Source organism: Sycon ciliatum, chromosome 3 (genome assembly GCF_964019385.1).
Source record: "Sycon ciliatum chromosome 3, ocSycCili1.1, whole genome shotgun sequence".
NCBI lineage: Eukaryota > Metazoa > Porifera > Calcarea > Leucosolenida > Sycettidae > Sycon > Sycon ciliatum.
The window spans coordinates 16,178,115-16,196,934 of NC_088645.1; the positions used below are offsets into that span (position 1 = coordinate 16,178,115).

Genomic DNA, 18,820 nt, shown 5'->3' on the forward strand with positions numbered 1-18,820 from the left:
ACGATGTTGACCATAGCGTAGCGGTGGCTGATCCCATGATGTAGACCATAGCGTAGTGATGGCTGACCCCACGATGTTGACCATAGCGTAGCAGGGGGGGGGGGCTGACCCCACGATGTTGACCATAGCGTAGCCATGGCTGTCCCAACGATGTTGACCATAGCGTAGTGGTGGCTGACCCCACGATGTTGACCATAGCGTAGCGTTTGCTGACACCACAATATTGATCATAGCATAGCCTTGGCTGACCCCACGACGTTGACCATAGCGTAGCGGTGGCTGACCTCACGGCGTTGACCATAGCGTAGCGCTGACTAACCCCACGGCATTGACCATAGCGTAGCGATGGCTGTCCCCACGATGTTGACCATAGCGTAGCTGACCCCACGATGTTGACCATAGCATAGCTGTGGCTGACCCCACGATGTTTACCATAGTGTTCCACTGGTAGAACCCGGTATGTTGATGATAGCGTAGTGTTGGAGGGTCCCAGGATGTTGACCATGGTGTAGCATTAGTTTATACTATGGGTGATGACAATGGTCAAAGCGTAGCACAGGTCAAACCCACGTTAGTTGTAGTGTAGAGTCAGCTGTTGAACATATGGTGACGGGGATACATGGTCCCTTGGAGTTAGCAGCGGCAGCAGGTGATGGGTGTGGAGAGTAGAGTAAGGGTTACCGGCAGTGATGATGTTGACAGCAGCTATAGCTGAATGTTAATGAAGTTGGCTGGAGAAAATCACAACAAGAAAACAAATCGTTCAGCACATGACCACTCCAACACAAAAATACTCATCACAAAATTCCAATCCCCAGACAGCCGTTGAGGCATGGATCAATTGCTACGCAATGAAAACACAAGGCCAAACAGAGCATTACTTGATACAAACTGCAGCCTGGAATATGGGACTGATGTGAAAGTAGCGAGCACAAAGGGACAAAGAATGAACATGAAATAATCGAACAGCATAAAGGTGCACTGCAATTGGCATAAATTACTTCGGTTCAGGATTTCTCCGTATTGTGCCAATCACTAGCCCACCAAGCCCACATTTCCACCTGCAGGAGATGTAACAAGTTTTAGTACAAGTTGGCAAAATTCAACCCATACTGAACACATATCTAACCTCCGTGACTAACTTAACTTTTAGTGAATATGCGCAGGTTGCTCCCACAATGTTGACCATAGCGTAGAGGTGGCCGACCCCACGATGTCGACCATAGCGTAGCGGTGGCTGACCCCACGATGTAGACAATAGCGTAGCGCTGGGTGGGATGCCTGAAGAGATTGTGTGTGCAGCAGAAAGCAGCAGGGAAGCAGCGCAAGTGCAGCAGTGAAGCAGCGGGAATGCAGCAGAGGAGCAGCGGAAAAGCAGCAATGAAGCAGCGGAGGAGCAGCAGAAGTGCAACAATGAAACAGCGGAAGAGCAGCAAAAAAGCAGCGGAAAAGCGGCGGAAGTGCAGCAATGAAGCAGCTGTGAAGCAGCGTTAGTGCAGCATTAATGCAGCTGAAGAGCAGCGGAAAACCAGCGGAAGAGCAGCAGAAGTGCAGCTGAAGAGCAGCGGAAGTGCAGCTGAAGAGCAGCGGAAGTGCAGCTGAAGAGCAGCGGAAGTGCAGCTGAAGAGCAGCTGAAGTGCAGCAGAAGAGCAGCAAAAGTGCAGCTGAAGGGCAGCGTAAGTGCTGCAGAAGTGCAGCACTGAAGCAGCTGAAGAGCAGCGGAAGAGCAGCGGAAGAGCAGCTGAAGAGCAGCAGAAGAAAAGCAGCGGAAAAGCAGCAGGAAAGCAGCGGAGGAGCCACAGTGAAGCAGCAGAAAAGCAGCAATGAAGCAGCGTTAGTGCAGCTGAAGTGCAGCTGAAGAGCAGCTGAAGTGCAGCGGAAGAGCAGCAGAAGAGCAGCTAAAGAGCAGCAGAAGTGCAGCGGAAGTGCAGCTGAAGAGCAGAAGTGCAGCGGGAGAGCAGCGGAAGTGCAGCTGAAGAGCTGCTGAAGAGCAGCGGAAGTGCTGCAGAAGTGCAGCACTGAAGTAGCTGAAGAGCAGCGAAGTGCAGCAGGAAAGCAGCAGAGGAGCCGCAGTGAAGCAGCGGAAGTGCAGCAATGAAGCAGCATTAGTGCAGCGGAAGTGCAGCAATGAAGCAGCATTAGTGCAGCGGAAGAGCAGCAGAAGAGCAACAGAATGAAGCAGAAGAGCAGCAGAAGTGCAGCGGAAGTGCAGCTGAAGTGCAGCTGAAGAGCAGCAGAATTGCAGCAGAATTGCAGCGGAAGAGCAGCGGAAGTGCAGCTGAAGAGCAGCGGAAGTGTTGCAGAAGTGCAGCACTGAAGCAGCTGAAGAGCAGCGAGGTGCAGCAGAAGAAAAGCAGCGGAAAAGCAGCGGAGGAGCCGCAGTGAAGCAGCGGAAAAGCAGCGGAAGTGCAGCAATGAAGCAGCATTAGTGCAGCGGAAGAGCAGCAGAAAAGCAGCGGAAGTGCAGCTGAAGAGCAGCAGAAGTGCAGCGGAAGTGCAGCTGAAGAGCAGCGGAAGTGCTGCAGAAGTGCAGCACTGAAGCAGCTGAAGAGCAGCGAAGTGCAGCAATGAAGCAGCATTAGTGCAGCGGAAGAGCAGCAGAAGAGCAGCGGAAGTGCAGCTGAAGAGCAGCGGAAGTGCAGCTGAAGAGCAGCAGAAGTGCAGCGGAAGTGCAGCTGAAGAGCAGCGGAAGTGCTGCAGAAGTGCAGCACTGAAGCAGCTGAAGAGCAGCGAAGTCCAGCAGAAGAAAAGCAGCGGAAGTGCAGCAATGAAGCAGCAGTGAAGCAGAATTAGTGCAGCGGAAGAGCAGCAGAAGAGCAGCGGAAGTGCAGCTGAAGAGCAGCAGAAGAAAAGCAGCGGAAGTGCAGCAATGAAGCAGCATTAGTGCAGCGGAAGAGCAGAAGAAGAGCAGCGGAAGTGCAGCTGAAGAGCAGCGAAGTGCAGCAATGAAGCAGAAGTGAAGCAGCATTAGTGCAGCGGAAGAGCAGCAGAAGAGCAGCGGTAGTGCAGCTGAAGAGCAGCAGAAGTGCAGCGGAAGAGCAGCAGAAGTGCAGCTGAAGAGCAGCTGAAGAGCAGCAGAAGTGCAGCTGAAGTGCAGCTGAAGAGCAGCAGAAGTGCAGCTGAAGAGCAGCAGAAGAAAAGCAGTGGAAAAGCATCAGGAAAGCAGCGGAGGAGCCGCAGTGAAGCAGCGGAAGTGCAGCAATGAAGCAGCAGTGAAGCAGCGTTAGTGCAGCTGAAGAGCAGCGGAAGTGCAGTGGAAGAGCAGCAGAAGAGCAGCGGAAGTGCAGCAGAAGAGCAGCGGAAGTGCAGCAGAAGAGCAGCGGAAGTGCAGCAGAAGAGCAGCGGAAGTGCAGCAGAAGAGCAGAGGTGGAGCAGCAGAAGAGCAGCGGTGGAGCAGCGGAAGTGCAGCAGAAGAAAAGCAGCGGAAAAGCAGCAGGAAAGCAGTGGAGGAGCCGCAATGAAGCAGCGGAAAAGCAGCGGAAGTGCAGCAATGAAGCAGCGTTAGTGCAGCTGAAGTGCAGCGTAAGTGCAGTGGAAGAGCAGCGGAAGTGCAGCAGAAGTGCAGCAGAAGAGCAGCGGAGAAGCAGCGGAAGAGCAGCAGCAGAACATGCATTGAAATATATAATGAAAAAAATATTGATAGTAAAGTGGTAATGTATCAAAAGAGGTTAGGAGTAAAATGGCAGAGAAAGAAAACATATTTGTAAAGTAATTCGGTGACAATGCATTTGTGATTGTATTGAATTGTTCATAAGTTGAGGGAATGGAAAGGTGGATTGTGTTTGAGTTTAGTTGAGGATTGTTGTCCCGTTGCATCATCCAGCTGCTTCTTCAGTCCAGGCTGGGAATTACTAGACGGGCCAATGTTTGATGCCACTGCATTGTGGATCTGTATGAGGGATAGCAAGAATGTATCCAAATGCTAATGAGAATGGTCGAGGTAAAGCCATGGTTGACAATTCCCCCATCCTTAAATAGATTGGTGAGGTTGATAGGATATTTTTGTAAGGAACAAATGTTGTAATGGAATGATTAGACAGACATGTGTATGCATCAATACTATACCTTCAACGGTTTTGTGGAGTCGATATTACTTCAAAAAATAGAAGTATGTAGACATGGAACATTTCGAAAAGCGCACGACACTGTACACTCAAACTGTAGTTATTGCTACAATTTCGAGCTGAATGAGAGGTGATTTCTGTCACTCATATAAAGGCGCATCTCTTTTTTTTTGTGCAATATCGAATCAATTTTATCCGCTTTAACTTTGAATTTTCACCATAATCCAAATATGGATTATCGGCGGCCATCACCAGCTAGCTGCCTGCCATTACCCTCCCCTTCCCGGGTTGGAACGGAACACCTGTCACACCCCTACCCCAACGTTGCAGCTGTCGAACGATGAGTGGTTTGGGAGCAGAAAACGATGTACCTGAAAGATATGGACGGAATAGAAAACAGGCACAAAAAAAACACAAAGGAAATATTTGTTTGCACAGGAAAACACAAATACGCAACAATGCACTACCTGGATGAGTTGGAAGCTATTGAGACAATCGGAAAATTACCAATAGCGAAGGAGTAAATAACAGGATATTGATACTTAGCAACAGGTTCAGTTGGTCAGTCCACTTGTTGCTGATACACGCCATCACCATCGGCTGTGTGGTCGCTAATTCTTCATAGTACTCCTGGAAATCTCTATGCAGCATTGCTCAAAACCCATTACCATATTCATGCATGTACACCGACAGACAGACGGACAGACAGACAGACAGACAGACAGACACACACACAGACACACACACACACACAAGCACACCGTGACAACACCAAAAACAGAAGGCAAGGACCCAATGAAACAGATTGCAAGACTGGAGGTTTATTCATTCTATCACATCTGAATTCTCCATATCATTGCACTACACTACCATTCTTCATGCTGCTGTGAAATAGTTCTCTGGCTCTGCATTGCTCATTGCTCATTGATCAACAATATTATGGGTTGAAATGGTCACGACTTCAGAGTCTGCAACAACTGATTCTGCAGGGGGGGGGGGAGAGAGAGGAGGAGGAGGAGGCGGCAAGTTTCAGCTACTAAACGCTGATGCAAGTGGTAGATTAAACATTTCGCTGCTGGGCGGTGATGTTTGAAGATGCTACATCTGTACGGCTCGCATCAGTTACAACAAAACATTTGCAAAGCTATTGATATGTTCCAACTTCGTGAAGAGATAAAAAATCGTACATTGCATCATTTCCAGAAAAGATGGACGTTACACAGATATCCCACCGCTGCTTTATTTTCAGGCTTAGCATGTTTGAATTAGCATCAGTTATATTTAGGTTTAGGAAATGATAGTAAAGATTGAAATCATAAAATCATACCTAACTAGGCTGTGCAGCGTCGGCATATCTCTGTAACTGTCTGCGAAAGGACATTGACCTACAGGAGTTGGTCTGCGAAAGGACATTGACAGTCAGGAGTTGGTCTGCGAAAGGACATTGACCTACAGGAGTTGGTCTGCGAAAGGACATTGACCTACAGGAGTTGGTCTGCGAAAGGACATTGACAGTCAGGAGTTGGTCTGCGAAAGGACATTGACCTACAGGAGTTGGTCTGCGAAAGGACATTGACCTACAGGAGTTGGTCTGCGAAAGGACATTGACAGTCAGGAGTTTGTCTGCGAAAGACTTGTGCGTGGACTTGAAACCATTGCGATCAGAATTCATGCCATGCAACACGTTTCCAGAAGCTCTACCACTTGCATACACAATGAGCAGCTGCATGGAGGAAAGGGGCCCAAAAGAAACCATCCCTTAATTGCAAAATGAACAAGAAAATTCAACAAACCCACAGTAGAAACACAACTTACACAAGTGCGGTAGAGAAGATACGTCATTGCGATGAAAGGCTAACGGTGAACGTGAAAACTACCATGATATCCACGGAAGACAGCTCACATACCAGCAACCGGGAAATATCCGGCCATCCACACCGTAATGCTTATCTTCCTTGGAAGTCTGCGCAAGCAGTTGTGAAGTCAGGTTGTGCCCTGCAGGGAACAGAAAGACCCGAACAAGTCTGAGTTTCTACAGAAGAGGTGAAAACAAATGCCTTGTTGGCTTGTTCGCTGCTTGACGTATTGACTCAAACAGAATAGAAAGAGGGCGGGGTGGTGGGGATCGTTGAACCCTTCAAAGCTTACGGCCTTCGAAGCACCTGTATATCTGCAGCATGCTATAGTAGAGTGTTCAGTCACCTGAAACACGGCCAAAAACAGCCGTAATGTGGATGACATGCATTCATACGCAAGTTGTTTTTCCTTTGGACTTGGCTGTCAAAGTTGGTAGTTGATGATGGAAATCATGGAAACTTTTGTTCACCAGTCTCTTCACTGCATTTGAGAAAATGGACATTGGCCAATATTCGCCCTGAGGCCACCATCACGGTTGGTAAGAAGTAGATAAAAAGTGAGGTGGATCTAGTTTATATATATATACAGTCTGACCTCGTTTATCCGGCCCTCTTTTATCCAGATCCCTCGCCATCCGGAAGAAAATCGTTGGCTAGGTCGCGTTCAGACTACCGATAAAAGTGACCAATTGGGAAAGCTTCCAAGGTGATTTTATCACGTGCTGTTACTGGCACGTTACCTGTGGACAAGTTTTACTGCCGCGGCAGTAAAACTTTTCCAGCAGTAAAAAAAGTGCACAGCCTGGGAAAAAGGGAAAATCCTTTTCTCAGTGCCGCGGTGAGAGCTGCAAAACTTACGTAGCGGTAACGTTAGTTTATCGGTAGTGGGAATGTCCTTCACGGTTTATTGCTATTCACGGTTTGACGGGATTCACGGTAGTCTGAACGCGCCCGTACCGATTTACAGCATATGTCATGCACACATACAGTATGTGTGTTCGATTATCCGGTTCCCTCACCTATCCGAATATTTTTGTGGAAAACGGATGTGTGCGGTTAAGCAAGGTCTGACTGTACATGCCAAGACTACATCGGATGAGAAGACCATATCAATGGTATGAACACTGCAATGTTGCGCTTAGATACTAATCACAGTAGCTCATGTGGTGAGACTGATGTGTGAACAAGCGGTGATGGAAAACATGCTGCAAACTAGAGCTAGACAACCTCACAGCGTCCACACCAACAATAAGAACTATTCAGGCAAAGTACCATGCTACAGGGCAAAATGGCATCAGTTATCAATGGTGACAAATGTGGATTGCCTCAGGAAAAGAGCGGTCGACAAGTAACACTTTCCTCGCCAGGAAGATTTTCAGCTGTTTTACCATCTGGTAAAGCCCTTAGAGCCCCAAAATTCAGCCCACGGATCGATTTGGTGGATATAGCAAAGCTACAAGGAACGTGTTTTCTAACAAGCTACCCAACTCAAGTTTTTGCTGCCAATGCCTCATACTAACGATGAAAGGCAGTGTATGACACGAAATCCCCATATCCTTGGGGTGCACAAGACATGTTCCCTTCCAAAAATGCCCAGGGCAGACATTTTGATTTATCGGGCAAAGAGCAGCACTATACTGTGTGTGTATACGACCAAATTAACAGTATACAGTAGACATGGTTAGCATTTTACCGTTCACGCTATTTTCGACGGTCGGCGTGTAGAGGGAGAGTCTACTGTTTTTGACGTGTTTTTGAGACACGGTTAGCAGTTTGGCTTCTGAGTCCTGACTCCTGACGCAACGATAGACGTGTGAGGTAACCCTAGTTGGAATCTTACCGTTTCGTTCTCCCGCTAAATTCTAGACATGGTTGGCATTTCACCGTTCACGCTATTTTTCGACGGTCGGCCTGCACCGGTTTTTGTGTGTGTAGACATGGCATTTTACAGTTCACGCGCTAGATCCAACGGCACTCGTACCCCGAACCCAAAATACCGTCGTTTTTGGTGCCGTTTCGACGATAGAAAGCTCTTTTTAGCGGGAGAACGAAACGGTAAGATTCCAACTAGGGTTACCTCACACGTCTATCGTTGCGTCAGGAGTCAGGACTCAGAAGCCGAACTGCTAACCGTGTTTCGAAAACACATCAAAAACAGTAGACTCGCCCTCTACACGCCGACCGTCGAAAATAGCGTGAGCGATAAAATGCTAACCATGTCTAGAGCTTTCTATCGTCGAAACGGTACCAAACCGACGGTATTTTGGGTGTTGGGTACGAGTACTGTTGGATCTAGCGCGTGAACGGTAAAATGCCATGTCTACATACACAAAAAACGGTGAAGGCCGACCGTCGAAAATAGCGTGAACGGTAAAATGCTAACCAGTCTAATCATAAACGCACGACCAGCAGTACAAATAGTGGAAGCAAGCTCGGATCTTACCCTGCTCTGTTTTATTGGTGACTGGGTCCGATGCTGCAATCACACAGTCTTTCCCTGGATGGCCGGCTGCAGAGCTGCATGCTAGTGGTAGCAACGAGTTACGTTAGAGAAAGCCACCGGTCTGTCCGCCTCGTTCAACAGCCGAGCAAGGTGCACCGGTGAGGAGTGCGCACGCTGTTACCGTGTAGGCCGGTGTCTTGGCCACGCCATGCAGTCCGTTCATCATGGTGGGGTTGCTGTTGAATGTTGAAAATAGAATTTCAACAGAATAGAAAATTATGTTTTGGATAGTTGGCAGTTCAGCACCCGTTTAATCACAAGCATCTTCAAATGGCAGCTTACGGTGTTTGGGGGCTAACGTCCATGAGCCGTTGATCACAAGGACGAAAACGACCATTTGGAGCGTGCATTTCCGACTTTCCTCTTTAGCGGATGTGTGCACCACCATTGGATTGAAACCTAGCGAGTGAAAATGCTCCTCACTGTGACGCTGCGTATACTTTACCTAAACGTCTCCAAGACCATTGTTCTTGCAAGTAACAATAATTAGAAGAGCATGTTTTGTTCACACTTGACGATAACTCAGCGGCTAGGAACTCCCGCCCAAATTAATTATTTCGCTGAAGGGGAACGGCCTTCTCTGCACGCTCAAGCTTCGCGCCCTCGGGGAAAATGATAGTTCTCGGTATTGGAGAACACGACTCATTAGGCACTTGCTTTCTGGTCAAACCATACCGAACACCCATTGGGTCCGGACACGAACTTAGTCGAATGGAGGAGAACGTAGAGAGGACGACAAAGCAAACCGTTCCCAGCAAGAAAATGGAAGAAATGGCAACAAGCTTGGAAGAGGAAAAGTGAGCAAACAGCTGGGTCGCTACTATTGGCCAATCATCGACGAGATCAGCGGTCACGCCATATCTGGTGTAGCCTAGCGGCCATCTAAATGTATGCTGAAGAAGCGAGCACCCGCGCGCTGATTCCGAGAAGACCGCTGCTTGGAAGAATCGAGAAGGCCGCTGCTATAACTAACTTACTGTATAATCTGCATCGTAGACCCTATGAACTTTGACCCGGAGAGGTCACGCTATGATCTGAATGCATGCATAGCATCTTAGTTGCAGACATGCTAGACGTCGACAGGGACTGGACACTTATTTTCTTTGGCGTTGGGGAATAACAGACGTGGCCACGATCTTGCAGCATGCTAGCAGCAAGTCTAGAAACTAGCTGTGACTTCCGACGAAACGACTTGGGTCTGAAACTGCTCGGATGCCTTCGATAGACAAGACCCGGTGCCCGGCCAGGGCTTGCACCAGCCGAGCGATCAGCCGAATCCGGCGCATGCCCGTAGGAGGTATGTTTCAGTTGAGAGAATCACTTGTTGAGAGGTGGCTGCAACAGTTTCTTGATCGTTTTGCAAAGTGCAGAGACAGCGTCTGACTCTACAGAGTCAATCCAACCATCCTTCGATGAGAGTGCGGGCAGCAGGGGTGTTTGGGTTGATCCTGTTTCTAGGCTTTTTCATTGACCGTGATTACTGCAAATACAGTATACTGTACTGCATTGTGTGCACGGTAAACTTTATAATGACCACAAAATGCAGCAAAACGATGGAAACGACCGGCAAAAATGTCACCCAGCATCCATGCAACCAACACATTACCTACACGGCTTTTGCGCTGAGATATTGTCGATGCTAAAGTTTTCCACATCGTGTGCGAAAGTTTGTCATGGACGCACCCTGGGACTGGGTACAGCAAGTCAACACTTTGGTTTCTGTCGGTATTATATTACAGCTACTGATCACTGCCAGTGATGTCCATAAATTTGTAACCAAGCAAGTAGTTGTTGCAATAACGTTGTTCGGCATATTTCTGGTTTCTAGAGATGTGTGATCCTACGTACATGTCGTTCTTTGTGTATGCCGTGTTGAGATAGGGGGTATGGGACTGTACGATAAATCTGGCAGGGAACTATTACTTTCCCTAGTCGATGATGGACTATGAAAGACATTGAAAGTAGAATGTGAAAATATTGCTGACTGACGTCGATCAAGTCAGGAAGCACCTTGGAATACCAGTAGGCCGCGGTCAACTGAGCTACATTGACATGGGGTAAGTGCGGACGTGTCTGGAACAGTTGACGCCAGTAGCTGTTGATAGTCCCTTTTTGGTACAGGATCCAACACAAAAGAGGCTATTGGGTGAGGCTCGGGAGTGCTACTAATGGTGATGTTCTCCAAATGAACTTCAGTAGTTGTAAAATGCAGTTATACAGAAGTACATGTACGAAAGGGAGGGGATCAGATTGGAATATGCAGTCAATCAAAGTATCAGGCCGACAACTTTATACTGTAAAGTACAAATTTCCGTTCACGAACTCTTTCGTTAGATCACTCCACCAGCAGGTTCGTTTAATACGTACTAAATTTCGTTTTTGGTCGAGGTCTGTAGCTGTCACCCCGAACGTTCAGAAAAAAAGACATTAGTTTGGTACAAACTTTAGTTATTTCTTGCCCCCTAACGAACATAGTGAAAGTTAATTCCAAACGAAACTTTGTACTTATACAGTTCTGAGACACCTGATAAACTCGGTGGACAGTTACTCATGGATCGTATCTATGTGTTCCTTAAAGGGGAAGTTAAGGCAAAAATTGAAATTTCACCAGTTGTAGTCTTCGGGGTGCTGAGTCGAATGGTCTTGGTCCGAGAAAGCTGAGACGCTCCCTTCCTACTTGAATCCCAATCGAACTCACGCACTTCCACCGAAACTGGGTGACTGCGCCCTACTAGATGGGGATTTGTATGCAAAATGTCACTAAAAGCGCCATTTCGTTCTTATAAAAGCACGGATGACCGCGATTGGCCCATATGTTGTAGTCTTTTGGACGCTGAGTCGACTGGTTTTGGTCTGAAAAGGCTGCGAAGCAGCGTTCCTCCTTTATTCCGAATCGAACATGGTTGAACAAGCGGTCACGTGCTCCTGGGTGCCCAAATCACCTGGTCACCACGCCAGCAGGCGACAACTTTCACACCAAGGTTCAACTCGAGTGACAGGACTGCACCCAAAAAAGGTCAAACAGGCTAGTAAGTTGTACCCTGCAGGCACGGTGACCAGCTGACTGGTTTACGCAGGAGCACGTGACCGCTTGTTCAACCATGTTCGATTGGGAATAAAGGAGGAACGCTGCTTCGCAGCCTTTTCGGACCAAAACCAGTCGACTCAGCGTCCAAAAGAGTACAACATATGGGCCAATCGCGGTCATCCGTGCTTTTATAAGAACGAAATGGCGCTTTTAGTGACATTTTGCATACAAATCCCCATCTAGTATCGCGCAGTCACCCAGTTTCGGTGGAAGTGCGCGAGTTCGATTGGGATTCAAGTAGGAAGGAAGCGTCTCAGCTTTCTCGGACCAAGACCATTCGACTCAGCACCCCGAAGACTACAACTGGTGAAATTTTAATTTTTGCCTTAACTTCCCCTTTAATTTTTGTTAAATGCATGTAAATAACATTGTAGGTATAATTTACTCAGTGGGTGTAAAATGGAAAGGAAGGAGAAGTAAAGAAAGACTGAAAAATAGTGGACATTTCACGTGTCATTACTCACACATTCACGTGGACGAAAACCGAATAACTCCTTCTTCATCTCATTTCTTCTCCAACCTTTCCATTTTACCCTGTGCTGTTTAGACACGTTATGATTATATTTGCGGTATTTGACAACCAGATAATATCTGTAGAAAGAAAAAGGACATACGGATACGATTTAAAAGGGAAGTTACGGCAAAAATCAAAACTTCACCAGGTGTAGTCTTTGGGGTGCTGAGTCGAATGGTCTTGGTCCGAGGAAACTGAGACGCTCCCTTCCTACTTTAATCCCAATCGAACTCGCGCACTTCCAGCGAAACTGGGTGACTGCACCCTAGTAGATGGGGATTTGTATGAAAAATTTCACTAAAAGCGCCATTTCGTTCTTATAAAAGCATGGATGACCGCGATTGGCCCATATGTTGTAGTCTTTTGGACGCTGAGTCGACTGGTTTTGGTCCGAAAAGGCTGCGATGCAGCGTTCGGCCCTTATTCCCAATCGAACATGGTTGAACAAGCGGTCACGTGCTCCTGCGTACAGCAGTCACCTGGTGACCGTGCCTGCAGGGTACAACTTACTAGCCTGTTGACCTTTATTTTGGGTGCAGTCCTGCCACTCGAGTTGAACCTTGGTGTGAAAGTTGTCGCCTGCTGGCGCTGTGACCAGGTGACTTGGGCACCCAGGAGCACGTGACCGCTTGTTCAACCATGTTCGATTGGGAATAAGGGAGGAACGCTGCATCGCAGCTTTCTCGGTCCAAAACCAGTCGACTCAGCGTCCAAAAGAGTACAACATATGGGCCAATCGCGGTCATCCGTGCTTCTATAAGAACGAAATGGCGCTTTTAGTGACATTTTACATGCAAATCCCCATCTAGTAGGGCGCAGTCACCCAGTTTCAGTGGAAGTGCGCGAGTTCGATTGGGATTAAAGTAGGAAGGGAGCGTCTCAGTTTCCTCGGACAGCGACCATTCGACTCAGCACCCCGAAGACTACAACTGGTGAAATTTTGATTTTAGCCTTAACTTCCTCTTTACGAGTAACTCTCCATCACTGTAACTAGACATTTTATACAGTCAGAAAGTGCAACAAGTAAGCACAAAACTGACAGAGTACTGAGACATTCCGCGACCTGACAGCTAGCTTCAATACATCTCCTTAGCACTAACCAACAGCCTTCCAACTCAAGGCAATATCTGATAATACAATACACATGACATATGCAAGGTGCAAGGTGCTGTCCTAGTAAATCATGGCATTTCCAATGCAGGTGTCTATGGGTGTCCGTTCAAAACCTGAATCCTCATTTTGTCATCACCGTGCTCGTGTTGCAAACATGAATGTCTACTACCAAGTACTCTGCGGTGATTGCATATAAACAGACTAACCCTTCTACATGTATGTGTGGATAGACAGACATGTTTATGTATGCGTGTTAGAATGGACATTGCAGTTTCCCTGAGCTTTGCCAGAGTTGAACAGCATGATGTAACTACTTCAGATACCTGGAACAGCCAAAAATCCAGCAGGCATTAAGGTTTTGTGTACATGTATGTCTGTTTGACGGTGTTTGTCCTTCCATTGTCTGCTCAGAGGGCAACCCCATACACCAGCATGGCCGTGATGGAGTCGCCTCAAGAATACATGCATGTGCGCATGCAGATCATGTGAAAAAGACAACAGTGGAGGTTAGCTGAAGCAAATGCCTCTTCCCCAATAGCTCTGACACCTGACATCAAACTAGTACTTCTGGCCAGGGAGTAGTAAAATACCTACGCCCTGGTTCTGGCCCATCCATCTTCAGGGCAAACCTGCCCTAAGGGAGCCGTGGACACCCAGCAGCTAGCGGCAATAGCTCAAATTATGCTGACAGACGCATGGTTGGTATGAGTCAAGCATAGAATGGTACTGCCAGAAACTGTTGAAGGTCACCCTAGCCTGGCTGTGTATCTTGTGCTTGTGCTGGTGTACATAAGACCTGCACATATCAGTGTATGGATTTACATGGACACACAGCACATGCAGGTGATGCTTTGCAACCACGGTCGTATCGTATGTATGCTACATGTAGCGGATGAATCATCGGAAGAGGCCAGCACTCGCCTAACTCACGATTTCTTCTCAAGCCCAGATTATTGACTGGGATTTGACTTGTGCTCATATTGCACTCATAATTACTCATGTGTCTGATGAAGGTGTGTAGGTTCTCCAGTGACCTGTAACATGATAATATTATGCATACAAACAGAACACACCAATACATGTACCACAACCATTGCATCAGTAATTATTCTATTATGCTTTCTTGTCACAATCATCAGTAGAACGTTTGCAGCTTGATAAAATGGGGAAAGCCTCATAATCCGAAAGCAATGAAACAACTAGCCGTTCAGAGATTCAGTACTATGGTGGTGTGAGTGCAGTTTTCTACAAGGGGTGAAAGTTGGTGTTGAGATCCCGAGTTCGAGTACTCTGATTTTATCCGATCGAATACATGTATTCAAGTATTCTTCATCTCCTAAAAATTCCACTCCAAGAGCCTTAAAATCTCATGATACAACCCTGAGTGAACCGAGTGGCAGTTTTTTTCTCAGGTATATTGATTGGTGGGTCATTTAGACTCTCTCTACTCATGTACAAATGTTCACTACACAGTTTGCACATCAATATCTAATGACTGCTGCTCTGAAACTGCAGATTTCTATGGTAAATGCATGGACCATGTATGAACGAGTACTCTAATTTATTCCGAATACAATTATTTTTGAAAAAACGAGCGAGTACTCGAATATTCGGTATAATTGTTTCACCCCTACTTTCTACCTTCGTGAGAAGCTCATTGTGTTTTCTTGCAGTGAGAGCCGAGTGACTCTCTGGAATGCAGTGATCACTTGAGCTGCTCACTAGCCTATCAGTAAGTTTTCATTATGAATGGTTCGGTAAGTAACTCTGAGAGCTGCTCACAAGCCACCTGCATAGATAGGAATGATTCATTCCTGAAGATGAGGGGAGTTTACGGACAATTAGAAAGATTATCTCTTTTTTCTTTCAGCGAATGGTGTAGCCCAGAGACCGTTTGGAGAATGTCGTGAAGATGTATGGGTATAGTGGAGTCTTCGCACTGTTAGAAATATAAACAATGAGCATAAAATTAAAATAGAAGAAATCACATGGAAACGAGTTATGAAGCAACTATCCACGACTGTAACAAGATAATAAGCAGTCAGGAAGTGCGATAATAGGGCACAAAATGACATGTTACTGAGACATTCAACGACCTGAGACCTAGTGAGCATAAAATTGTCAAACATATACACTATGACATGGTGCACAAGGTGGAGTTGCCGTTGACTTGCGAATTAGTGCTCAACCCACGAAAAGGAGCCTGCAACACAAGTTCCGACAATGGCGAGAAACGTTGTGGGTTTGTTGTGGAGTGTCATGGCAATCGAGCCAATCATCAGACAATCATCATACAGTATAATACACTCTATACGAGTACAATGTATGTTTTACAATTGCATGGATGATTGTGTACATGTTATTGTACATGCGTATTATCATCTATGCGACGATACCGGAACCTCCAGACATCACATTTACTAGACTTGGTTATAGATCTACATGTGGCAGTGGCATGAGCATAGTACTACTGTGTATTGACTCCTGTCGGTACTGAGCAAATCAGTCACACACCAGTTACCTAAGTTGTCGGCTTTGCAATGGGTGGACAGGTTCAATACACTGTATGTACATGTATATTGATTGGTAGGTGCATGTCTATAAATTCTGGTACCCAGAAACCAATGCTAGCATATTTCACACTGTTCTCTAATCTCTATACCACATTGTCATGTGGACATTCACCCTGTTCTGTTATGAATACACACGTCAGTCGAGTGTTCAAGATTCGTGGCCATTGGTGTTCCATCTATGTACATGTACCAAGAAAAAGCTGTCATTGTCCTTCTTGATTATCTAGACTTTGATCTATCTCCAGGCACAGCAGTGTGATGTGTGGTATGCAAGAGTGCTTGTGTGTAATGTGCACAGGATGTTGCACTGTCACCTGCAGGCAGTGCAGTGCAGAATATCTTCACCACGGCACAAATGAATAACAATACATGTCATCAGAATACACTGTACATGTATCATATTTGAAGGTGTTGAACTGGCAGTGAAATTTTGTCTAAAGCACAGAAACTAGGCACAGCGCTAAACTTGGCCTTGTTTCTATAACTGCTCCTGTATGCCATCCTGTCAATGTTATTCTGTTGCGTGGTGTGCTGTTGCCTGTAATTACAGCTTCCGGTAATTATTATGACATTTGGTAGATTTACCACATCCATTTCTTCATGCACAATATTTCGCTCCCAGCACCACTTAGGTGCATTCATTTCTTCCCTTATTATTCTTTTATTCCACGATGGCGTGACGCCAATAAGGATGATTGTTAAGTGAGTTAGAACTGGTACTAGCCAGAAACAACTAGATGGAAATTAACCGGGGAGGCAAGAAGCAATGGATCATGAAAAACAAGCGGGGGGCAATAACGTTAGCGGGGGTGATCGAGATACCGTACTGGCAATATATGTTGCCGCGTAACGCGTAACGCAGGGGGTGCGGCGTAACGCGCGACCAGGCTAGTGCGACATATTTTCGTTGAGTTCGTAACGCGCGTCCGGCGGGGTGCGGCGATCTTTTCATTGCAGTTTGCACTGCAAAAAAAAGGCTGAAAACTGTGAAAGCACGTGTACCGCGTGGTGAAAAGTAGTTTTTGGAGGAAGCGCTCTTCCCCTATGTCACTTTCCTTTTGATGATCTTTTTGTGAACAGATCACTCTGATAGTTAAAATATACAGTCTTCTATTGATATCGTTGTCGCCCTTTGCCGTCGGGTTTGTAACAGTTGGATAGCAACTGAATTTCTGTGCCTTCAATGTGGATGAAAAGAAAAAATGATGCGGCAAAAATAAAAAAAATGATGCGGCAATAGCAAAAAAGTGATGCGGAAATAGCAAAAAAAGGACTGCGGCAATATAGAAACCTGTGTAACGGCTCCTGTGCGACTTTGCATGTAACGCCCTGCGTGCGGCAAACATGTGCCAATGTAACGCTTCATGGCCTCACTGCGGCAACATATATTGCCAGTACGGTAGTAAAAGTACACGTTCGATATATCAGAAACCAGGGGGATGCGCGGAGCAGGAACAGGTACTGCTCAAAAGAATACTGGATGCATTGTTTCGGAAAGGATTTCTACGAGGTTGGGTTGTGATGTCGATAGGGAGTGAGTTGTAGAGGGCGAGGGCACTGTTGGTGGGGGAATCTCGGTGCCTGTTTGTGTGTGCGTGTCCGATGGAGTACGTCCTTGTCTGTCGAAGGGTGTATGGTTGGTGTTGACGTTGGGGTGCAAGATGTGGTTGTTGCAGGTGTGGTGGGGACCCCCTTGTAATGGCAATACTCTTACCAGTCTTTCTTCATCGTTCTCAAGGAGACATGGATTTGATTTTGTGTCGAAATGGCAATTGTTTAGTAGTCAGTATTCGTTGGTTACAGGTATGAAGTATTTATCCTGTTACGCGGCTCAGCTACCTATAGAGCTTGCAATGCCAATAGCCGAGGCACTTGAGTCATCGTGACTGAATATACATGACCGATTGTAGATTGCTCTCGGATGCATTGCAGAGGTTGCTACGCATAGTGCGGATAAAGTAAGTTCCATCAGCTCAGGATACTGAAGTGGAAGAATGTCTGTGCAATGTTTGTCATCACCGGTGAGACCATCACACTCATGCACATGTACATGATGTCCCAATGCTTGCTCTAGGTAGACGGATATCCTGTTCATTCTATCATGTAGTGATGATATTGAGACTGAAAACTAGTTACTTTACTGTCTCTTTTCTAGTTCACTGGCACTACTGACGTAGACTCTACTTGTACTTTGCAACAGTATAGACAACCTTCAGAGCACTAGACAATCTGCTTTTGTGGATGATCTTGTGCCCATTCCAGATGCCACAGGATTGACAACATGTGGTTGGGTACCTAAATTATGAAGTGACAGCGAACACTGCCACTGTCTCTTCTTATAATAATGTCTGCACTCAGGTTTAAAACTCGCCAAAGCATAGCCTCTAGGTGAATAGCCTGTACAGTCATGTAGTGTATATGTAAGTGTATAGCATATACATGTATACATGTACGTGTTACTGTACAATGTACATGTATATCGTGTAAGTACATGTACATGTATATAGCCACTATGTTGTCTGATGATGCGCCCAGTTGGCATGAAACTCAGGGTTGCAACAAAACGAAGTTTTCCGCCATTTTGAAATGGTGTAGCCTCTAACGCTAAGTTGTATAGGGTGTAGGCGTAAAGCGTGTACAGTACGCGCAAAACGAGACATTGGCGGATAATGCTCGAAGAATTGGCGGAATCTGCTTGAAAAGCAGTGAAATTTGCAGAACCATACAAACCGTTTGGCAGGCACTTCCTTGAATTCTGCTCCATTTCTTTCTATCTACGTACATGTACATACCGCACATGCATGAAACATATGACATGTAAGAAAAAGTACCAAATTCTGCCAATTTTTCCACCCGGCCATGTCCGCCAAGGGCCACATGTACATGTACATGTATTGAACACACTGGTTGGGTGTTCCGGTGTACTAGTATGGCTGGTAGATGCCAGAGAGGCGCTCATGGTCATAGGCACATTATTGATCTAATTTCTTTTAAGAAATTAGACACAAAAATTAATAATAGCGGTTTTTTCACAACAACACTCTTGTCCATCACCTCGCATCTCAAGAACGACACTACCGGTATGTTCATTGCGAGTACATGTACATGT

At 46.3% G+C, this 18,820-nt stretch overlaps 1 protein-coding gene across 1 annotated transcript; it reads left to right on the forward strand.

Moving 5' to 3' along the window:
* Nucleotides 1-1,413: 1,413 nt before the first annotated feature.
* LOC135812884 (axoneme-associated protein mst101(2)-like) lies at nucleotides 1,414-4,992 on the forward strand. The gene is made up of 3 exons (XM_065326103.1): nucleotides 1,414-1,489; nucleotides 3,239-3,522; nucleotides 4,960-4,992. Exons 1-3 carry the CDS (start codon nucleotides 1,414-1,416, stop codon nucleotides 4,990-4,992), a joined length of 393 nt encoding a protein of 130 aa, XP_065182175.1.
* The last annotated feature ends 13,828 nt before the right edge of the window (nucleotides 4,993-18,820 follow it).